The sequence below is a fragment of the Sarcophilus harrisii genome, chromosome 4 (assembly GCF_902635505.1).
Source record: "Sarcophilus harrisii chromosome 4, mSarHar1.11, whole genome shotgun sequence".
Taxonomy (NCBI): domain Eukaryota; kingdom Metazoa; phylum Chordata; class Mammalia; order Dasyuromorphia; family Dasyuridae; genus Sarcophilus; species Sarcophilus harrisii.
The window spans coordinates 104,760,292-104,786,278 of NC_045429.1; the positions used below are offsets into that span (position 1 = coordinate 104,760,292).

General features: G+C 40.6%; 1 protein-coding gene across 3 annotated transcripts; it reads right to left on the reverse strand.

Moving 5' to 3' along the window:
• Positions 1-204: 204 nt before the first annotated feature.
• IRF6 (interferon regulatory factor 6) lies at positions 205-25,362 on the reverse strand. 3 transcript variants are annotated; one of them, XM_031937295.1, is made up of 8 exons: positions 25,298-25,362; positions 19,593-19,769; positions 14,212-14,416; positions 12,902-13,027; positions 9,839-9,997; positions 7,412-7,801; positions 6,422-6,540; positions 205-5,413 (listed from the first exon to the last, which is right to left on the reverse strand). In XM_031937295.1, the coding sequence occupies exons 2-8, from the start codon at positions 19,764-19,766 to the stop codon at positions 5,189-5,191; spliced, it is 1,398 nt and encodes a 465-aa protein (XP_031793155.1). In that variant the 5' UTR covers positions 19,767-19,769; positions 25,298-25,362; the 3' UTR covers positions 205-5,188. The 3 variants fall into 3 exon arrangements, with proteins under 3 accessions (XP_031793155.1, XP_031793153.1, XP_031793154.1); XM_031937293.1 differs by lacking the exon at positions 25,298-25,362 and adding an exon at positions 25,199-25,291; XM_031937294.1 differs by lacking the exon at positions 25,298-25,362 and adding an exon at positions 25,082-25,192.
• Positions 25,363-25,987: the final 625 nt, after the last annotated feature.

Here is a 25,987-nt window from a genome sequence, read left to right on the forward strand (position 1 = left end):
TATTGTGTATCTAATTTATATTTTAATGTACTTAACATCTACTGGTCATCCTGCCATCTGGGGGAGGGGGTGGGAGGGTAAGAGGTGAAAAATTGGAACAAGAGGTTTGGCAATTGTTAATGATGTAAAGTTACCCATGCATATATCCTGTAAATAAAAGGCTATTAAATTAAAAAAAAAAAAAAAAAAAAAAAGAAACCTTGCCAGATCCTGGATCTTATTTTTCATCATAAATGGGAGGCAGGTCACTGCCCGAGGACATTCTCCAGCATAGGGTTGCTCCCTTTCAACAGGACCTCTTCCATTTCTTGCCCCATCCCATCCCCAGGGCCTATACCCTGACAAGCAAAACACCTTAGCCTTCTCCCTGGGCTGCTATAGCTTCTCTCACTCCTGCCTGTTAAGAGCTAGAGCTCCTTAGGTCTTAAAAAAATCCTACATCTTCATCAGCCGGGGGATGAATCTTAAAGGACCCTGAACATTGTAATCTTGTCTTGCCCTCAAGAAATTTCTCTATACCCATTGGTTCTCCACCCTTCTCTACAACCACTGTTACTCCACCTAAACTCACTGCTTGCTGGTTATCATACTCACATCCCCTTACACTCACACCCCATCCCTGCAATCCTGAACTTCTAGTAGCTGAGGTATAAACCTTGTTCTTCATCTACTCATTGCTTCCTCAGTCTGCCTCAACCCTGCCCTCACAAAGTGCCGCTCCAGTGCCTGTTGCGTAATTAATAAACTTCATTTTATCTCAAATCTCTTTTTCAGCCTTCCCATTTTCTAGCCCTCAATGAGATGTAGCTCCTTCCTGATGACACTGCTTCCCTTGCCACCCTTTCCATGGCTGGTGACACTTTCTCTTACATTATTCCCCTGCCTCCACTGGATGTGAGGAATGTTCCTTACTTCTTTGTTGCTACTTCCAGACTCCCCTTCACCTTGACCATCAAGTAATCTCTCCTTTGTGGTCCAGATGTTATCTATTGACTCCTATAACTTTTTTCTTCCTTCTTCAGTGAGTTCATCAACTGACTCAAGGTCATTTTCTCCTCCCCTATGCTTGCCCTTACATAAAGAGAATTCAACATATCCACTGATATCCATATAACACATATTGACACTGCCTCAAGATACTCATACCACAATCTATTTGATCCCTATAATCTACTCCTTTACTTTACCTCAAGTACCCTGGGATGGTCAGTCATGATCCAAAAATGCTTCATTGTTCACAAATTCAGAAATCACTTCATCTCATCATAATCTATTATTATTCCATCTTTCCCCAAGTTTTTTGACTCCTAACTCTGCTTACCATGATTTCCATTCCTTCCAGCCCTCAGATCTTTCCAAGCTATTAAACCTCCTTCCCTGCATTGGCTATTTTTTGCTCTCTTTTATCTGGACCCTTTAGTGAACCATCTCAGCTCTCATGCTTATTTCCCTTGCCTACTTTTCCTATCATCGATCAAGCCTGGCAAGTATCAAATCCAGATTGCTCTCACCATCTGTCTCTTTTAATCCTATTCATATACTGCTGAATAGAGCTGGAAGAAATCACAAAACCTGGTGGACTGGGCCCATTACAATTTATGTTATCTAATCTCAACTGGGCCTTCTTTTCCAGTCTGGCTGGTTTGAATGAGAAAGATTCTGTAAGCTTCTGTATAGGGAGGGCCCTAGAGCTGTTCTATTCAGGTCAACAAATAACCAAGAAATAAAAGTCTCTAGTCTTTATTTCTTTCTTACTCTTCTTAGTGAAGGGATATCAGACTGAGTGAACTTTGAAAGGTCAAGGGAGTGAGTAATCAGAATTTGGAAAGCCTAATAAGGAATAAATATATGGAATAGGAATAAATAATATGGAATAAAGCTCCAAGGAATTTGCTTGACCCAGTGAAGTAAAGACAGTCAAGAAGTGGTAATAACAATTCATCTATTGTTAATCCATGTCACATTTTAAAGTGAACTTGATGAGACAATTGTTTCATCTACTTTAAATTTGAGCCCACTCTTCCCCCTCTGACCAGTTTAGAGTATACCCCCCCTAGTCTGGGGAGGACATTAACACTCCTATTCTTGCTATATCTCATTAAATATCCCTTTGTAAAAGCTTAAAAAACAGTCCTCAACTGGATCCTTACTGCAATTAAGTAAACATTCAATTCTACGCTTTGACTCTCTATATTTCACTCTCTGACAGTGGCCATTTCAAACTCTTACCTTTCCAAAAGCCTTCCACCACACCCCTTGCCCATCCTCTCAGCCAATGATTTCTATATACTTTACTGAAAAAAAGGAAAGACCTTTAACTAAGAGCTCACTCTCCTTTCTTCCTTCATATATATGTGTGTGTGATCCTTCTACAGATACACACACACACAATCTCCTTGTTCGATTTCTCCAGTAAATGGAGGAATTTTATTATCTTCTCTTACCTTCAATTACTCCTGATCTATATACTATCTACTATATTCCCCATTTTCTCCACATGCTCAAATCTCTCCATCATTAAAATCTCTCTTGATCCTACTATCCCTGCTAGCTATCATCCTATATTTCCTTTCCTTTATCAGCTAAACAACTTGGGAAAGTCACCTAGAATAAGTGTCTCCTTTCTCTGACTTCTCTCATAATTCAAACAAAATTGATCTCTCCAAAATTATCAGTCCTTTCCTAATTGCCACATTTAGTGGCCTTTACTTTATTTCTAACCTTTGATATCCCTGCAACTTCTACCATTGTCAATCACCTTCGGGATACTTTCTCATCACTAGGTTTTCATAATGCTGCTCTCTCCTGGTTCTCCTATTTGTTTGACCATTCCTTCCCAGTGGCCTTTCCTGGTTTTTAGGTGTTAAATCCTCCTAACATCCTGGGTCCTCTTTTTTTCAGCTTTTCAGCTTCCATGGGTCCAATGATCATCTCTATGAAGATGATTGTCAAAGATGGCCCAGTCCTATTCCATGCTACTTCCTTTCTTTCAGCATCAGCTCCTTTGCTGGACATCTCCAACTGCATATCCTAAAGTTGTCTCAAAATCAATATGTCCAAAATATGTCACTATCTTTTCCTCCAAACTGTGCCCACTCCAAAGCTTACATATTTAGGAAATCTGGTAAGAGAAACACCCAAGTCACTCAAACTCCACTTTGGTGTCATTCCTAACCCTCCCCTTTTGTTACCCCTCAAATTCAATCCACAGCCAAATCTTCTTGTCTTCCCCTCCACAACATCCATTGCATGCAACCCTTTTCTTCCAGGTATACGGGGATGATCTTGGGTCCTCATCACTTCAAATACAGACTCCTGCTCTAGCCTTCTTATTGATCTTTCTGCCTTAAGTCTATACTTATCTCAATACATCTTCCACTCAGTAGGGAAAATTTTCTAATTTATAGGTTCAACTATGTTACCCTGCCTTACTCATTAAACTCAGTGGTTTCCTTTTGCCTCTAGGATCAAATGTAAAGCTTTCTCTTTGGCATTTAATACTTTTCATAAAATATATGCTAGCTCCCATCTGCATACAGTTCAAATCACCATTAGGATGATTTCACCTGGAAGCCATTACATTCTGTCTTTCATCCTCTTCAAGGAAGGCAGCTAGGTGTCACATTGAATAGCACTGGCATTAGTTAGGAAACCCTGAGTCTGAATTCTATGTCAGATCAGTAAGTCACATAAATATCCTTTCAACTTCAGTTTCTTCATATATAAAATGAGTATAATAATAGCACCTACCTCACATGGTAAGAATCAAGTGATATTACATATAAAACCATTTGAAAACCCTAAAATACTGTTATGCCTTTGTGTCCCTGGCCCATTTAGTTAACCCAAAATGTTGTATATACTCAGAAGACAAAAACCTTCTTGAAGGCAAGGACTGTTATTTTTCAATTATAGCATCCCTTACACAATGCTTTGACAATAATAGATGCCTTAGAAATGTTTGTTGGTTTAACATTAAGCCTCCTACTATAAAGAATACTAGGAATTCTAAAGGGCCCCTCTGTTACCATGGGAATTTAATCCTCAAATAGCAGAAGCCCAACCTAACCCACCCACTCCCAAGGTGGCCTTGGACAAAAAGACAAAACCTCCATCCTTCTTCTAGAAAGAATAACCCTGAGCCATCTATATATCAACAACACACATATACACACACATACATTTGAGTGATGACAGGGTAAACATAACCCATTCTTCCACCAAATCCTTGAGCTAGCTATTGTCGACAGCTTCCCTTTAGAGGTTCAATTTATGAGACTTTACACACAGGTGACTTTCAGACTTTGGCACCCACTTCTATTTAAATATTGAGCCAGGTTTCTAAGCAACCACAGCTAGTCCCTCCCTCTAGCTCCCCCCAACTTGGCAATTTGCTTTCTAGATGAGCAGGTCAAACAGAGCTCCATCCTGAACAATTAGCACTTGAGGGAAATTTAATGAAAGACGATTTTGGTGGTCCAAGGACAAAGCAATGTAGGGAAACAGGTTTAGAGTTGGAAGACTTTGTATGGCATGTATTCCAAATCCTTTTCTTTTTAAATAAGAAAATTGAGATGTGGAGAGATCAAATAATTTTCCCTGGGTTCCATACACAAGCAGTTAAGTGACAGAGCCAGATATTCAAATAGAGGTTCAATAACTCCCAATCCCAATTCTACTAAACCACTGGTGGGGGCGGGGGTGGGGAGAGAATGTAAGGGAGGGCATTCTGTTCTGAGATATTTTTACAAGGGGGAATTCAGTCACTGAGTCATGGAATGTTTGAGTTGGAGGGAACACAAAGATGATTGAGATCAATCACCTCCTTTTTCATAGAGGCCCAGGGGCATGGTCAAAGTCACATAATAACAAGTCAATAACTTGAGCTTACTCTAGAAGGTAGATTTCCTGATTTCCATTCTAGGTTCTTTCCCTTATATTAGGCCATTACAGTTAACTCCAATGGATGTTTCAAAAATAAGAAATAGGAAATTTATACAATCTGATTTTTGATATAAATTAAAATCGAGTTTTTTAAAAAGCTAGGCAGAGTAAGAAACATACAGAAACTATTAACATTGTTATAGAGAGGGGAATAGAGTTAAAAGCCAGTTAACAAATCTGAATAATAAAAAATATCCTTATGTACAATATTTAGAAAAAGGGGTGAGGGCTGCAGCAACCAAGTTCACTGAGCTGGTAGGGCTGGGGTCATGTGCATGTTGGGGGGAGGGTTCATGGGAGGCCAGCTTTCCTGGGTTTGGAGGAGGCGGTATAGCTGTTTCAAGTGGGCAACAATATTATCTTTGATATCTGGAGTTGAGATCTGCAGGCGGACGCTGCCACTGTCAAAGGACCGGGTGAAATCGCCAGAAAACATCTCGTAGATCATCCTTGCAACCACTGGAATAACCTGCTCAGGAAACAGAAGACCATGTCTTTTGAGGAAATGGGCTTTTTAAATGCAAAAAGGGGAGAAGGAGAGAATTAATGATAGCGATATAAGAAAAGAAAGCGCCTCAACTACAGAGAAGACAGCATCTGGAAAATTGGAAATGGAGGTGTCTCAACCAGGATAGTTTTGTTGTTATTTAATTTAATATGTAACTTTAAAAAAAACTGTGTGCAAGAGAAGTTCACTAGTTCATATACACTCTTTTCTAGCCTTTCTTATTGAAACATTTATGTTTAATATTTAAGCTCATAACTAGAAAAATTTTATTAATATTTTTTAAATTATAGTAGGAAGATTTAAAGGAAGAACTTTATTTCCACTAGGAAAGACTAGCTAACAGTTGGCCTCGTTTATACAGATCACCTTCAAGGCAGAGATGCTGCCAAGTATTTGAGCTTAATTCAGTGTTATCCTGCCTAGAAGCAAAGGACTTTAAGAAAACATTCAGCCCTAGAAGGAATCAAATAATGCTAAAGGCTAAAATTAGGACATGCTATGAATTAGTTTACTAATTTTACTATTTTTAAACTAATTTTTACTAATTAAGTATTTGCCTATCAACTCTTGGGGGATAATTCTGTCACCTATCTCTGAATTTATCCTCAGTATTCCCTGCTCCTTAAAACAATTCAGAAACCTTTGTTTTAAGCTCTCTTACAGTACCAGAAGGCAAGCTCAGAACTCATTAGATGTTATTTTTAGTGTTGATGAAGGTAAAACTGGTCTTTTCTGAGCAGTTCTTACTTTCTGATCTTACTTATTTTCAGATTCCTGCAGTCCAAAAGTTTAACCCCTTGTCTGTTACTCTCAATCTGCTACTATATAGTGGCGTTAAATTAATTGGCATGGCTGGGCCTTTTTGGGCCCTGACAAGACCAATTCAGAAGATTTAATGGAATGCCCAAATTGTCTTCCCAGGCTCAGAGTTTAGAGAGAGGACCCAAACAATTGCTCAAATTTCCTCACCTGAACCACAATGAGCTTTCTCTCTCGAGGTTTCCCATCAGGCCATTCTTCCCCAAAGCACAAGTAGATCTCAAAAGGAGGTTGTTTCTCTATTTGTCCTTTCTGGCGGGCAATGAGTTCTACACAAAGTAAAATAAAACAAATTCAGCATTTTAGGGAAAAGAAGAGAAGACTGGGGGAAAAGGTAGGGGATGGGGCTTTAAATTCAAATTAAGAGAATCCTAGTAGAATTTAAAAAAAAAAAACCAGCCATTTTTACCACTTATATCAAATTCCTAAGAATGAAATAAATCATAGCTTTGGGTAGCATATTGGCAAAAAGGTCATTCTAACCTCTTTAGTACAGTCAGGGATGTGACAGAAAGTCAAGACACAAGTCAGATCCCAATCGGAATTTATAAGCTAAGTTACCTGAGTGACTAAATTACTTTTATTAATCAGAATGAGGATTTCCCTCCCCATTACAGATGCAGAGATACAAAGCCCCGACACTTTAGACCTGGACAGAATTTTAAAAAGAGATTTCAGTTTCTTTTTCTCCTTTAGGACAGAGAAGTCCAAGGGAAGAGAGAAGAACTGATCATAATGAAATTGCATGGGGTATTTAGCAATCTCCCATGTAGTCATTAATTGATTCATTCTCTATACTAGGATCACAAGCCTTTCCCACCCCTCCAATCCATTTGCTTCCATCATTCCATAGAAGCATAGACATTCCCAGTCACTTGACCTGGGGTGAGATTTAGGAGTTTTCAACTAGCCTGTGTTTCCCTCTGACATTTAAGACAAAATTATCATTTATGTTTCTCTCTCTTTTTATTTTTGCTTTTTATCCCTCCATTCTTCTCCATTCTCTACCTCTGACACAAGCCTTCTTAATAAAATTTCATGTTCTTTCCCACTCCTACCAACATTCTCAAATTAGTGAGGAGAGAAGAAGCTCAGGGACAGAAATCTCTAGGGAGTTTTTGACTGCTTAGAAAAACTCACCGCTGAGGAAGGTTTCCAGACAGAATAGCTTGACCTTCTTTTGCCGTTCAATCAAGTTGGGGGCTACAAGTGAAGGGGCACATGGCCCAGACCAGTATACCTTGCACTGGCATAATCTGATAGCATAAATGGCATGGCCACTGACTTCCAAAATCAGTCCCCTGTCCATGACATCCAGCAACCTGCTGGTAAACAGCTTCTGCTTCTCATTAGTGATCTGATCTGGCCCAGGGAACTTCACCTGCTCCAGGCTAACAGGACCAAAAAGCTCCTCCTGGTCTGGCATGGGCCCCAGATCACCATAATAGAGTCGGCAGCCCTGAGGGTTGCTCACCGTTGTCTGCCCCAATTCCTTCCCACGGTACTGGAATTTAATGTCCAAATCAGTCACTAAAAGATAGAGAGGGTATGGTTAGGAAAATATTACCGACTGCTCCACCCCCTTACCAGAGAGACTATGCAAAACCAGCAGGGTCAAGAATTTTATCCCAGGCTGGCATCAATAACTTACCTTCCCATTCCTCTGTACCATGAATAAAAAAAGGAATTAAGATTATCCTTGGATATTGACTTTAAAAAGGCTCTATTGATCTAACTCAGTTTCAATTGATCAATGATGGACAGAAGTAGCTACACCCAAAGAAAGAACACTGGGAAACGAATGTAGACTGTTTGCATTTTTCTTTTTCTTCCTGGGTTATTTTTACCTTCTGAATCTAATTCTTCCTGTGCAAAAGGAGAACTGTTCGGTTCTGCACAAATATATTGTATCTAGGATCTACTATAACATATTTAACATGTATAAGACTGCTTGCCATCTTGGGGAGGGGACAGAGGGAGGGAGGGGAAAAGTTGGGACAGAAGTGAGTGCAAGGGATAATGTAAAAAATTACCTAGGCATGGGTTCTGTCAATAAAAAGTTATAATTATGGGGGGAGGGGGAGGAAGACATCCACCTTTGAACATGGGCCAGTGTAAGAGTTTGTTTCACTTTGTAATCTTATTTAAGAGTTTTCTTTCTTTTTTGTTATTGTTCAGTTAGGGGTAAGGGGAATGGGCGAGCAAGGAAAAAATAAATGCTTGTCAACTGAAAAATAATATTTAAAACAATTTTTAAAGACTACTCTGAAGCTCAAATCCTAAAAGCTTGGACCTCTTCTTAGCTCTATCCTGTTATCTCTGCCTCATATATACTGGGTTCTTTTACTAACAGACTTGGACTAGGAAGTTAGTTTATATAAACTTGCACATACTATTTCACTTTAAGCACATTGTAGAGACTACGGAGATCAAATTAACAAGCTCACACATTTGTCCAGACACGCATGTGCTAACATACACATCTAAGCATCTAACTGCTGTATTTTTTTAAATTAGATCTATGATGTCATTGTTGCAGGGAACTCCCAGTAAATAAACTCCTTCTACCAATACAGATAGACACCTACTAATCAGTCTAATATAGTTGCCTCAGGATACTGAGAGGCTAAATAACTTTCTAAGGACACAGATGGTATAGGGAAAGTGGAAGGACTTTGACCCAGGAATTTCTGACAGAGATAGAGACAAGTTTCTGTTTTTGTTTTTTTTTTTATCCACTATAGAATTTATATCTATTATAAAATTTAAGGCATTTTAAGGCAATGGAAACCAAAGCCCAGATATATATTCCACATATTCTACATATAGAATAATTGAATCAAACCTTTGTCTTCAGACTCCAAATATAACAAGCTTTCTGTTCTGCCACACATCAACAATCTATAACTAGGATATACTAGGAACAAATTTCTATTCCACCTCAGGGCCCAAGTTTATTAGAAGCTCCAAATTCACCCTGAACTCAAGTGAATTCCCTTCTTATTTAGAAAATAAGTTGTTCCTCCCCTATAGATAACCCCAAAACAAAGATAGAGGTAGGGGAAGGAGGGAGAAATAGGGAGGGTAGAATTTATTATTTGGTGAGTTGACCCAATTCAAAATAAGATTTTTCTTGCAGATCATAGATCTTCCCAAATCCATGAACATAAATAGCCTCCCTAGGTAGATGCAGTCACTGGCCATTAATATCCCTGTCTCTGAACGGGCCCTGCCCTCCAGTCCTTTAGCTAGCACAGACATGCCCAAGCCTCCTGAGCTACCAGGCAGGTAAGTAACCTGGGGCTTTGACCAATGAGAACACCCACGTCAGCAGGCAAGAATGGCCTGACATTTCTTCAGCATTCTCTATTCCTGGTAAACAGAGCTCTGGTGACTCACCAATCGAAGCTCCAGCCAGCCAGGAAGCCCAGAATTCAGCTGCAAAGGGTGCCTACCAAGATGGCCACTCATAGGCCCTTGGAAAAAGTCAGGAAACCCAAGTAGCAGATGTGGTGGGGAAGCAGACTGAATTATGGGCCCCCACGAGCAGCAGAAGAAATCACTTACTTGGGAGAGAGCTGATCCAGAGTTCTGGAGAACTAAAGAAGTCATGTTGCATGGGAGCTGGGGGCACTTCCATCAAGGGCTCGGTTTTGGGCCACACTGCTTCAGGGCTGCAGTTGCCCACACTGCAGTTGCCCACGCTGGCTGGCGCCATAGGAGAGCCTGGAACACAGGCAGAGAACACACACAATGGCCCAAGGCTCCAAGAACTGTAAAACAAGCTCATCACTAGACCCATTTATGAGCCTCAATCAACCATGAAAACAAGCCCTGAACCAGCCCATGGCCTAACAGTCACTAGGCAGGCCTGCCAGGAATGGAATTCCTCTGTGCCTCCTTTCTCTCCTGTCGGGACCTTAGGTTTTCATGGGATTTTGAGGGACAATGAATATGCTGGCTGAAGAAAAGAAAGAAGGGTTTGCTCAGCAGTGACAGGAAGAACAGGAGATGTAGGGAGAGAAAGGAAATAGTAAATTCAAATTTTACAACCAAGTAGAATTTTTGCAAAGTTTAAATGGTATGACTTCAATTCTGATATTCGTGGCTCTATTCAATAATGGGATGATCCAAATCAGTTCCAATTGTTCAGTTATGAATAGGACCAACTACACCCAGAGAAAGAACTCTGGGAAATGAGTATGGACCACAACATAGCATTTCCACTCCTTCTGTTATTGTCCACTTGCATTTTTGTTTTTCTTCCCATGTTATTTTTACCTTCTTTCTAAATCTGATTTTTCTTGTGCAGCAAGATAACTATAAATATATATACATATATTGTATTTAACATATACTTTAACATATTTAATATGCATTGGACTACCTGCCATTTAGGGGAGGTGGTGGAGGGAAAGATGGGAAAAGGTGGAACAGAAGGATTTGCAAGGGTCAATATAAAGTATCCATACATATGTTTTGTAAATAAAAAGCTATGATAAAAAAAAATAAAATATAAAAAAAAAGATTAAATGGTATGCTCCCATAAAAGGAACCAAAACAATAAACTATTAGACTCTAACCAACTTTAATGTCATAAATTCCATTTTCTCCTATTTGCCAGGGCAGAATTTTTGCGTTCCAAGAAAAGGAATTTCTTTTCCTTCCTCAGTCTATCAAATACCTGTGTTGTCCAGATAACTGTGTGCGCATATGGTGACATCAATGTATTCTATTTATATACAAGAAGCTAATTCCCAAAGAGGTCCCATGGTGAGTCAATCTATGGCCTGGGAAGGGAATCCAGATCTCCTGAGGCTTAGCTTTCAAGATCTAGATAGGAACAGAGCATGTGATAAAAACTGCCCCATCAAACAAACAAACAAATATTGAGCTGCTACACCCTGGAGATGAGGCCATCCACAAAATCTATTCTACTTCTTGCCTAGGTTCCAAAGGTAGTAGTAGTGATAATGTAGACTATAATTTCCTTGTGGGTAGCATCTATGCCATTTTGTAGTTATAACCCCAATATCTAGAGCAGTGACTGGGAAATGTTAGGTAATTCTGTTTCATTGAAAAGTGTAAGAAAAAAATGGAAAGGGGGAAAAGAAGAGGGAGAATAAAGGGGAGAAAGAGAGGGAAGGAGGCAGAGGAAGAGAGAGAGAAAGAGAGAGAAAGGAAAAAGAGAAAGGGAAGTTTGGCTCTGTCCTCTCCTAAATAGAGGAACTTCCACTGTTGAAGATTAGTAACTTGTCTCCAATTTATAACCTCAGAGCAGGGCTTTTTTAACCATTTTTGTGGCCTGGACCCTTTTGAAAGTTAGGTGAAACTTACAGACCTCTTCTCAGAATAACATTTTTAAATATATAAAGTAAAATATACAGGTTCACAACAGAAACCAATTATTTTAAAAAATGGTTTTCAAAATATTTTTTACCCCTTTGAAAGTCTGGTATGAACCTCTTATCTAGAATAATATTTCCTAATATGTAAAGTAAAATACATAGAATCAAAATAGAAATCAATTATATTAAAATAGTTTTCAATTTTTTTTTTTAAGTTCACAAACTCCAAGTTATAAATGAACCACTGAACTAAAGAGTCACTGGCCTTTCTAAGGGCAACCTCTTCAGACTCTTCTGCTAATCCAGGTTTTCCAGATGGTTTCAGGTATCTCATCTGACCAAGGGGGACACAAGACAGCCATAAGAAAATGATGGTTAAAACTTGCTTAACCGGAACCTACTTTAAAAAAAAAAAAAATAGCTCCATTTGGCCAGGAGCATTTCAGCAGAGAGCAGAATCTCAGTCTGGCTGACTTGTTTTTGCTAAGCCAAAGGAATGTACAACGGGAGCTTTAGCAGCCTTTCTAGCATCTCACCACTGCATCTGGTTTCCACTAGTCTCTGAACTCAATATGTCTAGAAGGCTAAATCTAAAAGGGATAGTAGAAGAAGAGAAAGTCTATAATATTCAAACAACATTTAAAGTAACATTGATGTCAGCTATGGAAACCTCGTGCTGTTTCTAAGGCAAAGAAATAGAGCATAAGACCTTATTTATGAGGAAAGAAAATGGGGAAATCAACTATGAAGCAAAAGAAAGTTAAAGCATATAATTTAACATATTTAATATGAATTGGACTACCTGCCATCTAGGGGAGGGGTGAGGGGAAAGAAGGGAAAATTGGGACAGGTTTTTGCAAGAATTAATGTTGAAAAAATTACCCATGCATATGTTTTGTAATAAAAAGGTATAATAAAAATAATAAATGAATGAATGAATAAATAAATAAATAGAAGAAAGTTAAAGTAAGTACCTAACTTCCTCAACTGGGTATAAAATAATCTGGTGTTACTTCAGAAATGTTTTATACTCAAGTAATAATATTTTAAATAGTTCACAGCAACAGAAACATTCATGAAAAGTTGTTATTAATAATAATAATTTTTTAAAGCCTCACATTTATATAGAATTTTAAGGTTTGTAAAGTTTGTGGTAAAAACTGTTTAAGATAGGAGTCAGGCACGGAACATTAAGAGCCCAGAACTGAGAATAATGAATATCAGTGTACCCTGGAGGAGGGGCATGGCCCTTTGAAATTCTTTAATTGTCCTTATCACTTACCATTGATGTTCAGGAAAGGGAAGGCATCCTGGATGGGGATATGGGGTTGAGATTGATCTAGCTCATCTTCCTCATCCTCATCTAGTTCATTATCCTTCTCGTCCCATGGGGCAGACCCTGTGGACCCTATTCAAGGCATAGAAACACAAACCTTAAGGATTAACAGCTCAGATTATATTTTTGTCCATATGTTTAATTCACTTCCCATCATGACCTGCTCCATCTTAGGAGCAAACAGCATAGACTTTGGTTTGAGGGATCAAACTTCAAGACAAATATCTCTCTCCCTTCCTTTTGCCCTCCCTCCCTCCCTTCTTCTCTGTCCCTCTCTGTCTCTGTCTCTCATCCCCTTACGTTGGTCTCAGTGCTAATTTTAATACAAGGCACTTCATCTCCCAATTTCTCTGATTATCCCTCATGCCTGGAATGTTCTTCCTCCTCATTTCCATTTCCTGGCTTCCTTTAAGTCCCAGCTAAAATTTGTCAAGGGGTCCCCTGAACTCATCCTAGTGAGTTACCATATTTATCCTATCTCCTACAGGACACCTGTCCTGAGCCCCCTTAATTCTAGTGCCTTTTCTCTGTTGATTACCTCCAATTTATGTTAAATATAGTTTGTCTGAACACGATTCTGTTCTGAGCTCCCTTAATTCTAGTGCCTTTTCTCTCTTGATTACCTCCAACTTAAGCTAAATATAGTTTGTGTGAACATGATTCTGTCCTGAGCTCCCTTAATTTTAGTGCCTTTTCTCTGCTGATTGCCTCCAATTTATGCTAACTAGAGTTTGTTTGAGGATGATTATTGGCATGTTGTCTCCCCTATTAAACTGTGAGTTCCTTGAGGACATGGACTGTCTTTTTTTCATCTCTAGCTTCTAACACAACGTCTGATACATAGAAGGTGCTTAATAAATGTTTTCTGACTGACTGAAGTCACATATTTCCCCACACCATCTTCACGTTGGCTTGCATTAGCCTTACATGCATGCAGCCTATTATCTGTGTAAATTTTCAGATCTAGATTTTTTTTTCTTTAAACAATCTCATTTTAATTAAAGAAATGCCCTTTACTTAGACCAATACAATATCTTCTACCCCACCCCTTCCACTTCCAATCACCTAGAAAACTGGCCATTTGGTTTTTTTTTTTTTTTATTTGTTTGTTTTCTGAGTCCCTCTGAGGAAAAAAAAAATTGTACCTAAACAATCTTTAGATATTATGAAACTGTCTTAAAAGCTACTATCTCTTTAAGAGTCACTCCAGTACTTGGCAAACTGCCCACCTTCTCCCAAGGCAACTGGGGCCTCACCTGGGTTAATAATTGAGCCCTGGGGCTGGGGGATATCACAGACTTCGTATATCTTCACCGGGTTCATGGGCACCTCCTTGGTGCCATCATACATCAGGTTGAATTCCCGGCTTTTATTCAGCGCACATCGGAGCTGGGCCTTCCACTTGGCTGGGTCAGGATCATCAACCCCTTCCTGGTATTTCCCAGTTTCTACAGCCCAGGCCTGGTGGAGACAAAACAGGGAACAGCAGTGAAATCAGGCTGCTGTCCAGACCCATCTAAAAGGCCATGTTTCTCACTCACCCACTTCCCCACCATCGCAGTCATAGAAGGCAAAGTTGCAGTAGGAAACCTCACCATCCCGGGGCTACCATCACATTAAAAGTAGAAAATGCATCTTAGCACTCTGATGTTGCCCTCATTTAGCCTCTGGTTCAAATTAAGGAGGAAAAAAGGCTGGCAGATGAATTCATAGTGTATTTTTGTTGTTCCACTTTCTTTGCTTCTCAGTCCCATAATGTAAATAAAGTGTTGTCAATGACCTAGTGGACAAAGACTAAATTCCTTCAGGAAGTGAGAAAACAAATATATTCCCTGGGATTCTAGTGCCTAGTCACCTACTCTCAGCCCCTACTGCAGAGGGTCATGAATCTAAAGGATCTGTCTTGCTTTGGTTCCCAATTTCCTATCTTTTCACTAGTAAAAGAACGGGTTGGACCAAACGGCCTCTTCAAGCTCTAGATCAGTGAGCCAATGATCTCGTCCAGGATTTTGGCAGAAAAAGCTCCTTGAGGTCATGTGCCCTTTTTTTACCAGCACCAAGACAATGCCTGGCACATAACAAGAGCTTTAATAAATACTTGCTGAATTTTTAGACAGCACCAATGTGGGTATTTGTTTTGCTTGACTAAGCATCTACATCTTGTTACAAAGCTTTTCTTTTTCTTTTTTTCAATGGGCATGGGGTGAGAGGGAGAGAAAATACATCCTTGATAATTAAAAAAAAAATTAAAGTCATAACAAAGAAGATTTTTTTTAAAAGCCCACATCCCCACAAATTTACTTGTTGCCTAATTATCTGTCAGCTTATATCAATACTATCTGCTCCAATGTCTAAACCTAGTTTCCCTTGAGAAAGCTCAATGGGTCCTTGACAATATAAATTTGATTATGAACATCCCAAGAACATTTCGCAGGCAAACTAGAACACTTCAGAAGAGAATTATATCATCCCAGTCACGGACCAAGCCTATGCAATTAGAAATAGAAAGGAAAACCAAGATTCCTTCCGGTAAACTAGCAAGTATATTTACTTTTCCCTTAATATGTCCCTTCTCTCTCCATTACTAAAACCTGAAGTTTTCTCCAGGAATATCTCAGTTTTGGTCAAATTCAAAAGAATTAATCATTTGACAAAAATACTAATACGGAAAAGACATTTAAAATAGGAGTCTCAAAGCTAGTAAAGTTTACTAGATTAATACTTTCTTCTGTGTCTGCTGATTTGGATCAAAGGAAGTTCTAGAGTGATAGGGAGCAGATGTAGTTGTAGTTACAGACATAAAATAGATATACAAAAAGGGTCAAGAGATTGGATATGAACAGGAAAACATCTCCAGGGATTATCTTATCCTATATCTCCGGTTTAGAAAGGCCTGCAGCTCTTTTCTGGTCCAGAATAATGGCTTTCTGTCATAGTTTTAAAGATGGGGAGAGGAGAAAGAAAGTCAGTCACCCTAATCCGCATGTCTAACACTCATAAAGTTCTTTAATCTAAGCATCTTCTTCATCAATTAGGAATAGCTGAACAAATTCTGATATATGGATGCGACAGGATAGCAATATGCTGTAAGAAATGATGAAGGAAGAAATCTAGGAAGAGTTGTATGAATTGATATAGAGTGAAGTGAGAAACATCAAGAAAACAATTTATATAATAATCACAATATAGTAAAGACAAACAACACTGAATAAATTAAGAACTCTAATCAACAAAATAATTAGCTACAATTCTAGGTAAGGTGATACATTGGATAGTGCTGGGCCCAGTCAATAAGACCTGAGTTCAAATCTGCCTTCAGATATTTCTAAGCTATGTGATCCTGGGCAAGTCACCTGATCGGTTCATTTCCTCTTCTATAAAATAGGAATAATAATAGCAACTATTTCCAAGGCTCATTACAAAGACCAAATAAGATAATATATGTAAAGCACTTAGCACAGTGTCTGGCACATAGCAGGTTTATATAAATGTTGGCTATTGTTATTAATTTTAGAGTATCCATAAATTTAGAATATCCATTTGGACATGACCTCTGCAGGGTTTTTTTTTAATTTCATTTTTTAAAAACCTTTATTTTTCTTCTTTGTTTTAAGGGAAAGGGGTAGACTTTTGTTAAATTTTTAAAAATTAAACCACAACCTTAAAAAGTCATATAACAACCTGCGGAGGTTTAGGATTATCTCCTCATTCTACATTCAGGTACCAGTTTCTAAACCTAGAAGTATTATAAACTCTACCAGGTTGTTAAACTCTTCCATTCTTTGCCACAAATGACAGAGGAAGGAGTCTGCTTCTTGTCCCATCCCCTGAACCTCAGCTGGGGACCATCCTTCCTGATTTTCCTAAGCCTGTTTCCTATCATTCATTAGGAATTGTGGGATGGACAGGTTGGTCAGAAGAAATACCACTTTTCTCAACCTCCTCACAGAGCTGCCTCTGACCTCAATTCCTCCCTTAGCCACTAAAGCCTAGTGTCCGAAGCTAGGCAGATTTGGGCACAGATTGTGAGAATCTCAGTGGGTGACTTGTATCCTCTGTTCATATCCAGTCTCCTGACCCTTTTCTTCCCCTGTCCACATCCATAGCTGCTCCTACCACATGCTCCCTTATCCCTCCAGAACCTCCAAGGATCCAAGTCAGCAGACACCCAGGAGTAAATATAAATCTAGCAAAAGCATACTACTCAAATCACTCTACCTCTTGAGCTCTGTTTTCCCACCAGTAAATGAGGAGGTTGGACAAGATGAACTCAAAAGTTCCTTCCAGTTCCATGGCTACGATCCCTAAATGGTCAGGGTCCTTAGGTTAGAAATCCTTGACTTCTTCAGTTTCTTTACCCCTCCAAAACTACAGGGATGTGAGAAATAGGAGACAATAGAGGCGAGCTTTCATTCATTTCCAACTCCAATGCTTTTGCAGGACTCTTGGTTCTCAGAGGCTGTGTCAACAGAGCAGAGGGCAAGCTCTGGCAGGTCCTAGACAAGCTAGAAAAACTATGAACATGACTGTAGAACCAGATCGTGAAGCTATCATCAGAGTTCCGGTGTAGCTAAATCAGAAAGGGCTGACCATCAGCTGATGATGTGGAGGAAGCACAGAAATGCATGAAGACAGTCCACTGAAATTATTAGGGAATAAAGACTCGTTATGAAGGAGCGATAATCTTGATTAGTAGAGTGAACATCCACACCAACAAAATCATGGAACTTTCATATGTGTAATAGAGGTAAAAAGCACTTGGCAATTTGGACCTAAGACTCTAAGGACATCTCCCATAAATGAGTCCAGTCTCACTCTTTCTGGACCCAATGGTATCTCATTACTTAATACATTCCTAAGAGTTGAAACCCAAGACACAATTACAGCTTTCTAAATATTCAGGGAACCTGGTACTCTGCAGAAAGACCCCCATTCCAAGAGACAATTATTGTCATGCTTTTAGGCTCCTCTCCAAGTCAAAGTACATGAAGACAAACCTAGTGAAAAAGGCCTCCTTTCTACCTACCACTTAACACACAACAAAGTCTGAGTCCTGATAAAGACCATTCACTGTATAGTGAATGCCCTTTCTTCCAGTGCCTACCATGGCCTGACATTCAGAAAATAACCCAGTTATAGAACAAATCAAAAGAAAAAAAATTGTCGCTGGAATGAAATCAGGAGAAAGGGAAGAAGAGGACTCATTTTTCACTCTGACCTAGCTAGGCTAAGCCAGAAGAAAGAAAGAAAGAAAGAAAGAGAGAGAGAGAGAGAGAGAGAGAGAGAGAGAGAGAGAGAGAGAGAGAGAGAAAGAAAGAAAGAAAGAAAGAAAGAAAGAAAGAAAGAAAGAAAGAAAGAAAGAAAGAAAGAAAGAAAGAAAGAAAGAAAGAAAGAAAGAAAAGAAAGAAAGAAAGAAAAGAAAGAAAGAAAGAAAGAAAGAAAGAAAGAAAGAAAGAAAGAAAGAAAGAAAGAAAGAAAGAAAAGAAAGAAACAGGGGGCAGCTAGGTGACACTGGCCCTGAAGTCAGGAGGACTGAGTTCAAATCTGGTCTCAGAAACTTAACACTTCCTACCTGTATGACCCTGGGCAAGGCACTTAACTCCAATTGCCTCAGCAAAATAAATAATTAAATAGAAATTTAAAAAACAACAACAACAAATTGGCCCTCCTCAGTATAATTCTTAGAACTTATGATAAGGGTGAAGATGGAGATGTGAACAGAAAGGGTCCAATAGTCCTATAATTTCACCTTTATTGGGAACTTCATAAGTAGGACAGAGAGGTTAAATGTCTTGTCCATAATCACACAATTATTATGGATCAAAAGGCAGGACTTGAATCCAGATCTTTCTGGCAAGCCCTCTATCCACAACATTGGCTCCTATCTTCAGAATGTTCTTTCCTATACATGGAATACTTTTCCCCTAACACAGCTTTGGAACTCATTTTAAGGGACCACACGTAGCTCTGACATTAAATAGGTTTGCTGATAGAAGGTAGCACCATACATGTCTGCTTACCGTCGTCATCCCTAGTCCACCTCAGGATTCAGTGAATAGAAAAGTCAAGGAATATTCCTACTTTTACAGTATTTCTCTAGAAGCTATCTGACCTAATATTTAAAAAAAAAAAAAAAAAAAGCCTAATCACAAGCAAACTCAATGAAAGGCAGACCAAAAGGTGGATTTATTTAGTAGCTGATCTGGAAAAAATCATCACCAACGCTAAAAACAAAACCAAAAACTAATCACACTCCTAGTTTAAGGTTTTGGGTCAGGGGAAAAGTCATTAAAAAAGAATGTCTGAGTTCCTAACAGGTAGGATGATTGTTGCCAGTGGGTCCACATTATTCTAAGTCATTCAGAAACAAGTCAAGTCTGACCCATCAATCTAGACAGATCTGACCCCTTTTCTTCAGTGGTAAGATCTAGATACCTCTGATTACTGAGAATTAATAACCAGCGATGGCAACCCAGACACATTTAATCTTCTGATGTTATTTTGAGCCCATTAATGTTGGTCATAATACATGCAAATAGGTACATTTTCATAAACCCAGAAGAAATTTTTTATTTTAGGGCAGATGATACCGAAGTAAAAGAAATGGAGAAATCTAAAGGGGTTTAAACATTTTTACCTTGAAGATAGTATTTTCCTCCTCATGTTGAGGGCTATGTCGGGTTGCATGTTTCCAGGGAATCTGGAAGCGTTTGGATTCTCTATGTAGCCAAATAAGCCCAGGGTACATGCCGCTGTCCACTTGGGCCACCAGCCAGGGCTTCAGCCGGACTCTTCGGGGTTGGAGAGCCATGATCTGGTTTGAAGGAAAGGGAAAAAAACAAACCATGAGAATTAGGCCAGTCACTGGGAGCCAGTCCCAGCTACTATTCACTCATGATAGATAGAGCTGCAGTTTCATCAGATTAAGGTACAGAAACCAAATATGGGAATAAACCATGCCAGGTGGGAAAGAAAAGAAAAGAGGTTAAAAGGTTCTTTTGATTCTTATTCCAAAGCCATTTATACTTCATGTGCTAGCCAAATCAGACTTATCATGCAAGCAGATCACATTTCTGCTTCTATTTAAATCCTGCCACAGAAAAATAAAAGGTGATGTCATCCCTGCTGGAACACAGAAAGCCTTCCTGAAGCACCTACCACAAGTGGAAAGGAGACTGCTGCTTGACAATCTCACCTTAGAACACAGGAAAGAAAGGTTTTAGAAACAAGAAGTGGGGGAGAAGGAAAGTAAAGAGGGCAACAGCCTGCATTTTAGCAAGAGAACTGAAAGAAAAAGAAACATTTAAAAAAATAAGAGGGCCCCAGCAGGGAAAAATGGGAAGAGGAAGAGGAAGTACAGAAAAGAATACCAGATTCCAAAGTCCTCACTTAAACTAAATTGAAGTATTCAATTCGCCCATACGAATTCAGCAATCCCAGGCCTGCAAGTTTCCTTCCCTTCATCTTAGCTACTCAGGGGATACCATGCCAGGAATAATAATAGCTGACATTTACATAGGTTTTAAAGTTTACAAAGCACTTTCTTTGCATTATTTCATTAGAGCCTTGCAATAATCACTAAAAATAAGAAGTACAAGTATTATTATTTTCAATTTAAAATGAAGGAAACCAAGGTTAAATGATTTTGCACAAGGTCACCTAATTAAAGTTGATTCAGTTCAATTCAACAAGCGTTATCAAGGGCCTCTTACCTATCAAATATGGTTAAGCTCTACAGTTGCAAAAACAAAAAAATTAAAATCAATGCTATGCAACTGAGCTTCGAACCCAAGTCTCCCTTGATTGCATGTCTGGAGAAGTTCATCTTTCCCAAGACCCATATCTGTCCTGAGAAAAAAGTCACAGCATTGGACCATTATGATGCATGCAGAAACACCATGGAGGGTTCTGCTCTTTCCCCCGACAGAGGAAGAATACTGGAAATTTGGAAAGCAGATAAAAACCCTGTTCCTTTGCCTAACAGCAACTATTAAACACTACATTTGCCACCCCCAGAGAACTAGCAAAAGTCATTCATACCCTGAATCATCCCACACCTTCCTAACCTAGGTAGGCCTAATAAATGTAGACCGGCAGCATCTGTGAGAACTGAAACCAGCTGGTCTGCAGCAACTAAGCAGGGTAAAGTCTGCAATCGATTCTCAAAAAAAAATTTATTGGCATGATATATAACAACATGACAACCCAAGTCAACAACAGGAAACAGACAAGGCTGAGTCAGAAAGCCATGGAAGAAAGAATAGTTTGAACAATTTTTGATGGATCATAGTTGTGTTTTTATATTTTTGAGGAATGATAGTGGGAGGTGATTATTTTAAAATCATCGATTTTAACCTCATTTTACAGATGAAGAACTGAAGCTCACAGAGATTAAATGACTTGCCCAGTATAGAATATTGAGCATATTGTCAGAAATATTATACATGCTGACTGATTTTGCTGAACTTTTCTTCTTTTTTCTAATAGAGGCAATCAGCCTCCTTTCTCTTTAAATCTTTGTTACAAGAGATGACTCGATGGGGAAAGAAAATAAAGAGGAATATACAGAAACAAATGTGCTGTAAAAAACAAAAGACATTTAAAAAATCTTTGGCAAAACCATCTTCTGACTCCAGGTTCAGCAGAGTTTCCACTGTACCTCCTGGCATCTCCCTGAGTGGTTCCATCTCAAGTTCCCAACCTCTAATGGAAGCTGTTCTGCACACAACAGATCGGAGTAGAGAAGAAGGAGGAGATGGGGCAGGAAAAGGAGTAGTCATCCTCACACCCAGAAAGATTCCCTGAATCAGTTAGAAACCAGACTGACTGACTCAGCAGAAGGCACCCACTCGAGAGGAGCTCAACACAAAACAAGTAGGGTCCCAGACCCTACCTGCTACCAATTCCTTTCCCCTATGCCAGATTCCTTAATACCCGAGCTCAACTTGGCCATAATGGTCACTTTAAAAAACAGGCGCCAGACAAAACAGGGCCAGTACTCATCATGAACCTTCTGACCCAGTTACCAAGGTCTTGTAACTGGAACCTTTTGAATGAGTGATAGGATAACTCAAAGCCTTAACTTAAGGGAGTAAGGAGATCATTTAACCCCTGAATGTCCCTTTCCCCTGGAATCCTGGTTTTGGGATCAGGGAGGGGGGCAAGAGAGCGAAGAGGAAGAAGTGGTCAAACTAGGAGATTCACAAGATTTAGAAGTAGAAAGGACCAATGATCTCGTCCAACCTACTCAGTTTACAGATGAGAAAATTGAGGGAATACCCAGAGTGATTAAGATAAGAAGTAGCCAAGCCAACTCAAACCCAAGCCTTCACCCATTGAACTCAATTCAGTGATCTAAAAAATTTTCAACAATTCTTTTTATAATGGTAGCAGATTTTGTTTTTGAGCCCGAAATGGCATCTATCTCCTGATCATCAACTTTCATGAAAAGGGACTAATCTACAATTCAATAAGTAAAGGATACTGTATCCAGAGAACTTACTTCAAGGTGTTGTGGGAGAGGGGGGAAATAAAGGAGGAAAGGATAGAACCAGCTGCCCATGAAGATCAGTGCTCAAAATCAGGAGCCCCATGTTCCTGCATTCAACCACGGGAGATGATACACACTCAAACTCCCTTCCGGGGGCCATGGCAAAGGCTCCTCTTGGGATAACAGCCTGTGCCAATATCTCTCTACCTTGAAGATCAAAGCCACTGTGGGCAGACTCACTAGTCCCTCAAGCACACCCACTCCAAACAGCCCACCTCTTCCAGGAAGCCATGTAAATTTTCTCTATCCGTCAAACACAGATCACTTCAAATAAGGACCACAATTACAAGAAATAGACATGGGAGAAATTCAGGTGTGAACAGGCTAAAACAAATCCTTTCTCTTCCTGAAGTACATTCCTTCTCAACCTTCATGTCCATGTCATTTAATAAATAAGCCTTAGTCAGCAGAGAGCCACAAAGATCCCAATACTGGAAAAGGAAATGGAAGGAACAGCTAAGAGAGAGGATGATCATATCCGATCCAAAACCTCCCCTTAGAGAAGGTTATTGTGCAAGAATTCAGATCCAAAGTAGCTCAGCCCACCAGGGATAGCCACCCATCCCAGATCAGAGAATCCTGTGCTTAATATCTCCTGCTGCTGAAATGTAGGTCTTGCTCCTCCAAAGGCAAGCACTTAAAACAACTCTGAACTGGAAGAAACTTTAAAAGTCACATAGTCTAAGCCCCTTCTTTAATAGATAGGGAAACTGAGGTGTAGGGGAAGTCAAGTATCTTAATTAAGATCAAGATTACTGAGGTGATAAATGACCAAGCTAGACTTGGAACTTAGTTCCTTAGACTACAAATCCGGCTCCCTGCCTTGTCCCACAATAGTGGGCCTCCAAAGGTATCCATTTTACCACTCCAGCCAGACTTCCCTTCAACATTGCCTATATTAATGTGCATTTGTACATGCACATTTCACAAAATCTCTACCTTCATCAAGACTGATTCTTAGAGAAGTTGCTCCTAAGACCAAATCTCTAGCTAATTGAAAAAAATAGCCTGGAAGACAGATTTTTCACTGTATAAAATGTATTAATATGCCGTCTTTATCTGAAGTCCTTTAGCGGTAAGATCTCCTGTTCCTGGGCAGATACACAGGGGCATTGCTTCACTTTGTTCAATTATTCCCCAACTCCTCTTGCCTCAAAATAATTGTTGAACTCCAAAACCACACAACTTTGGCTGAACTAAGAGGTATGGAGGGCAATAGGGAGGAGATCATCCAGGGGTGGGTCCTCCAGCATGTACCAATACATCTCTTCACAACACTTACCCCAAAGGCACAGGACAGAAAGTGGGAAGGGAAAGGAAAGAAACATTCCCTTCTTCACCAGAGGCAGATAACTGTAAGGCTGTATACCCCCTTTCTCTCCTCTGACATTGCCATCCAGCTAATAAAATCCCTTATCACCTCCTGCCCTGATTACTGCAAGTCTGTTCAAATTCATTCTCCATTTTGCCATTAAAAATTATTTTCCTATAGCAAAGCTCCAAACATATCACGTCCCCCCTATATGCTCAATAAACTCCAGCGTCTCTATTACCTAAGAGCAAATACAAAATGCTCTATTTGATATTCAGGAAATCCTTTATGACCTACCCCTCCTATCTTTCCAGTCTTCTTATATCTTACTTCCCAGCACAATTCTCTGATCCTATGACTGGCCTCCAGCCTACCCCCGAACATTCATCTCTCTGCTCCCAGGATTTTTCTACTATGAGCTATCCCTTTTCAGTTCTGACTCTTGACTTTCCTTTTAGTCCCAAATAAAATCCCATCTTCCAAAGGAAGCCTTCCTCCTCTTTATTCCGATGCCTTCCCTCTAGTCTGTAGATAGATATATGTATACATATGTTTGCATGTTCTCTATTTCATTAGATTGTAAGTTCCTCGAAGACAAGAACTGTCTTTTGCCTCTTTTTGTATGCCGTTGCTCAGTATGCCGTCTAGCACATAGCAGGCACTTAATAAATATTTATTAATAGTCTTTCTCCTGGATCCCGATGTTCCCTCTCCACTTCCCAACTCTTTCCCTCTATCTCTAAGGAAGAGTGCCACACCTCCCCCTCCCAATCCCCCACTCCCCTTTAAAAAAAAAAAAAAAAAAAAAGGCACCACACCCGGCCAATTCAGCCTCTCCCTCTGTGGCACCTGGTTTGGCCACTGGAGCCTGTCTGTGGGTGTTTCCCAGGCCCAAGGCAAAGGACCAGGGAATGTCAAAACAACAGAAAGGGAAATAACCTGTCACTGGACCTCTTTCCTCCACATCCCCCACATCTCCCGAAGATCAAAACTTTGGAGGAGCAGCTTCGGAAACCCCCTCCCCGGAGCTTGGAGCCCAGCGGCTCAGCGAGTACAAGGGAGAGCCCCTTGACTGTACCAGGTGAGGGGCCCGGGAGTGGGACGGAGACATGTCCCATTTCAGTGAGGAAAGAGATAGCTCCCTCTCTGGCTCTGGAGCCAGCCCATTTCCACCTGGACTACAAAAGTGAACATTTGGCCCTATCCCCAAAACTAGTCCCGCTCCGAGACCTTGTGCACCCCACCCCCACCCCGCCGCACTCACCGGCTCTTAGGGGAGCCGGCGCTTCCCTAAGTGCCCCCAAAGCGGACGTCCCCGTCCCTCCTCTTAACCAGCCCCAAGATCGGACTGGCTCTCCAGACAGAGTTCAGCTAAGCTCACCCGTCACCACTGCGCTCCAGGCCGACCGAGGAGACTGGTGGCTGCCTCTGTCCGGGCGGGGACTCCGGGTTCCGCTCCCAGTCCCACACCAGCCCTTACCTGCCCAGCCCAGGTGCGAGGAGCTCACGTCACCGCCGCGGTCCCTCCCCACCCCCTCCCCGCAGCCCGGTAGCCCGAGCCCCTCCCCCGGGCCCTGGGATTGGCCGCGCCGCCAGGAATGTGATACTTCGCGTTCCACCGCGGTCTTTTTCCCTCCCTCCTGCTCCGATCCGCCCGGGGCGGGGGAAAGTCCCAGGCTTAGGGTCCGCTCCTTTGTACCGCGAGCTGGGAGTCTGGGAACGCTGCAAGGTCCGCGAACCCTCAGCAGAGCTCGTCCGCAGCCCAGCCATTCCCTGAAGTTCGGCCATTCCCTGATGGCGTGGGTCACGGGCTCAGTGGGCAAGTCTTTAAGTCTTTAGGAGGGGCAGCCCTCAAATCAGAATCTGCAATTTGCAGCTCCCCAGCTCACCCTAGCCCCGCGCCGGGTCTTTGTCCTATCTGGGACTTGGTCCCAGCCTCTGCGGCTCAAAACTAAATCCGTGGGAATCAGCGCTCCGAGTGTGGACCCCGGGGGCAATGGCCATTTACTCTGGAGCAGAGGGTGTGGCAGCTAGTAACGCGGTCCCTGGGGGGACTGGGAGCTGTTAGCTTGGAGTGAAAGTTGTTAGGAGTCTTAATTCTTCTGGACTTGCCTTAGGACACTGCCTGGTCAAACCAGGGAAACTAGCAAGGCTCTCGGCTCGATTCATC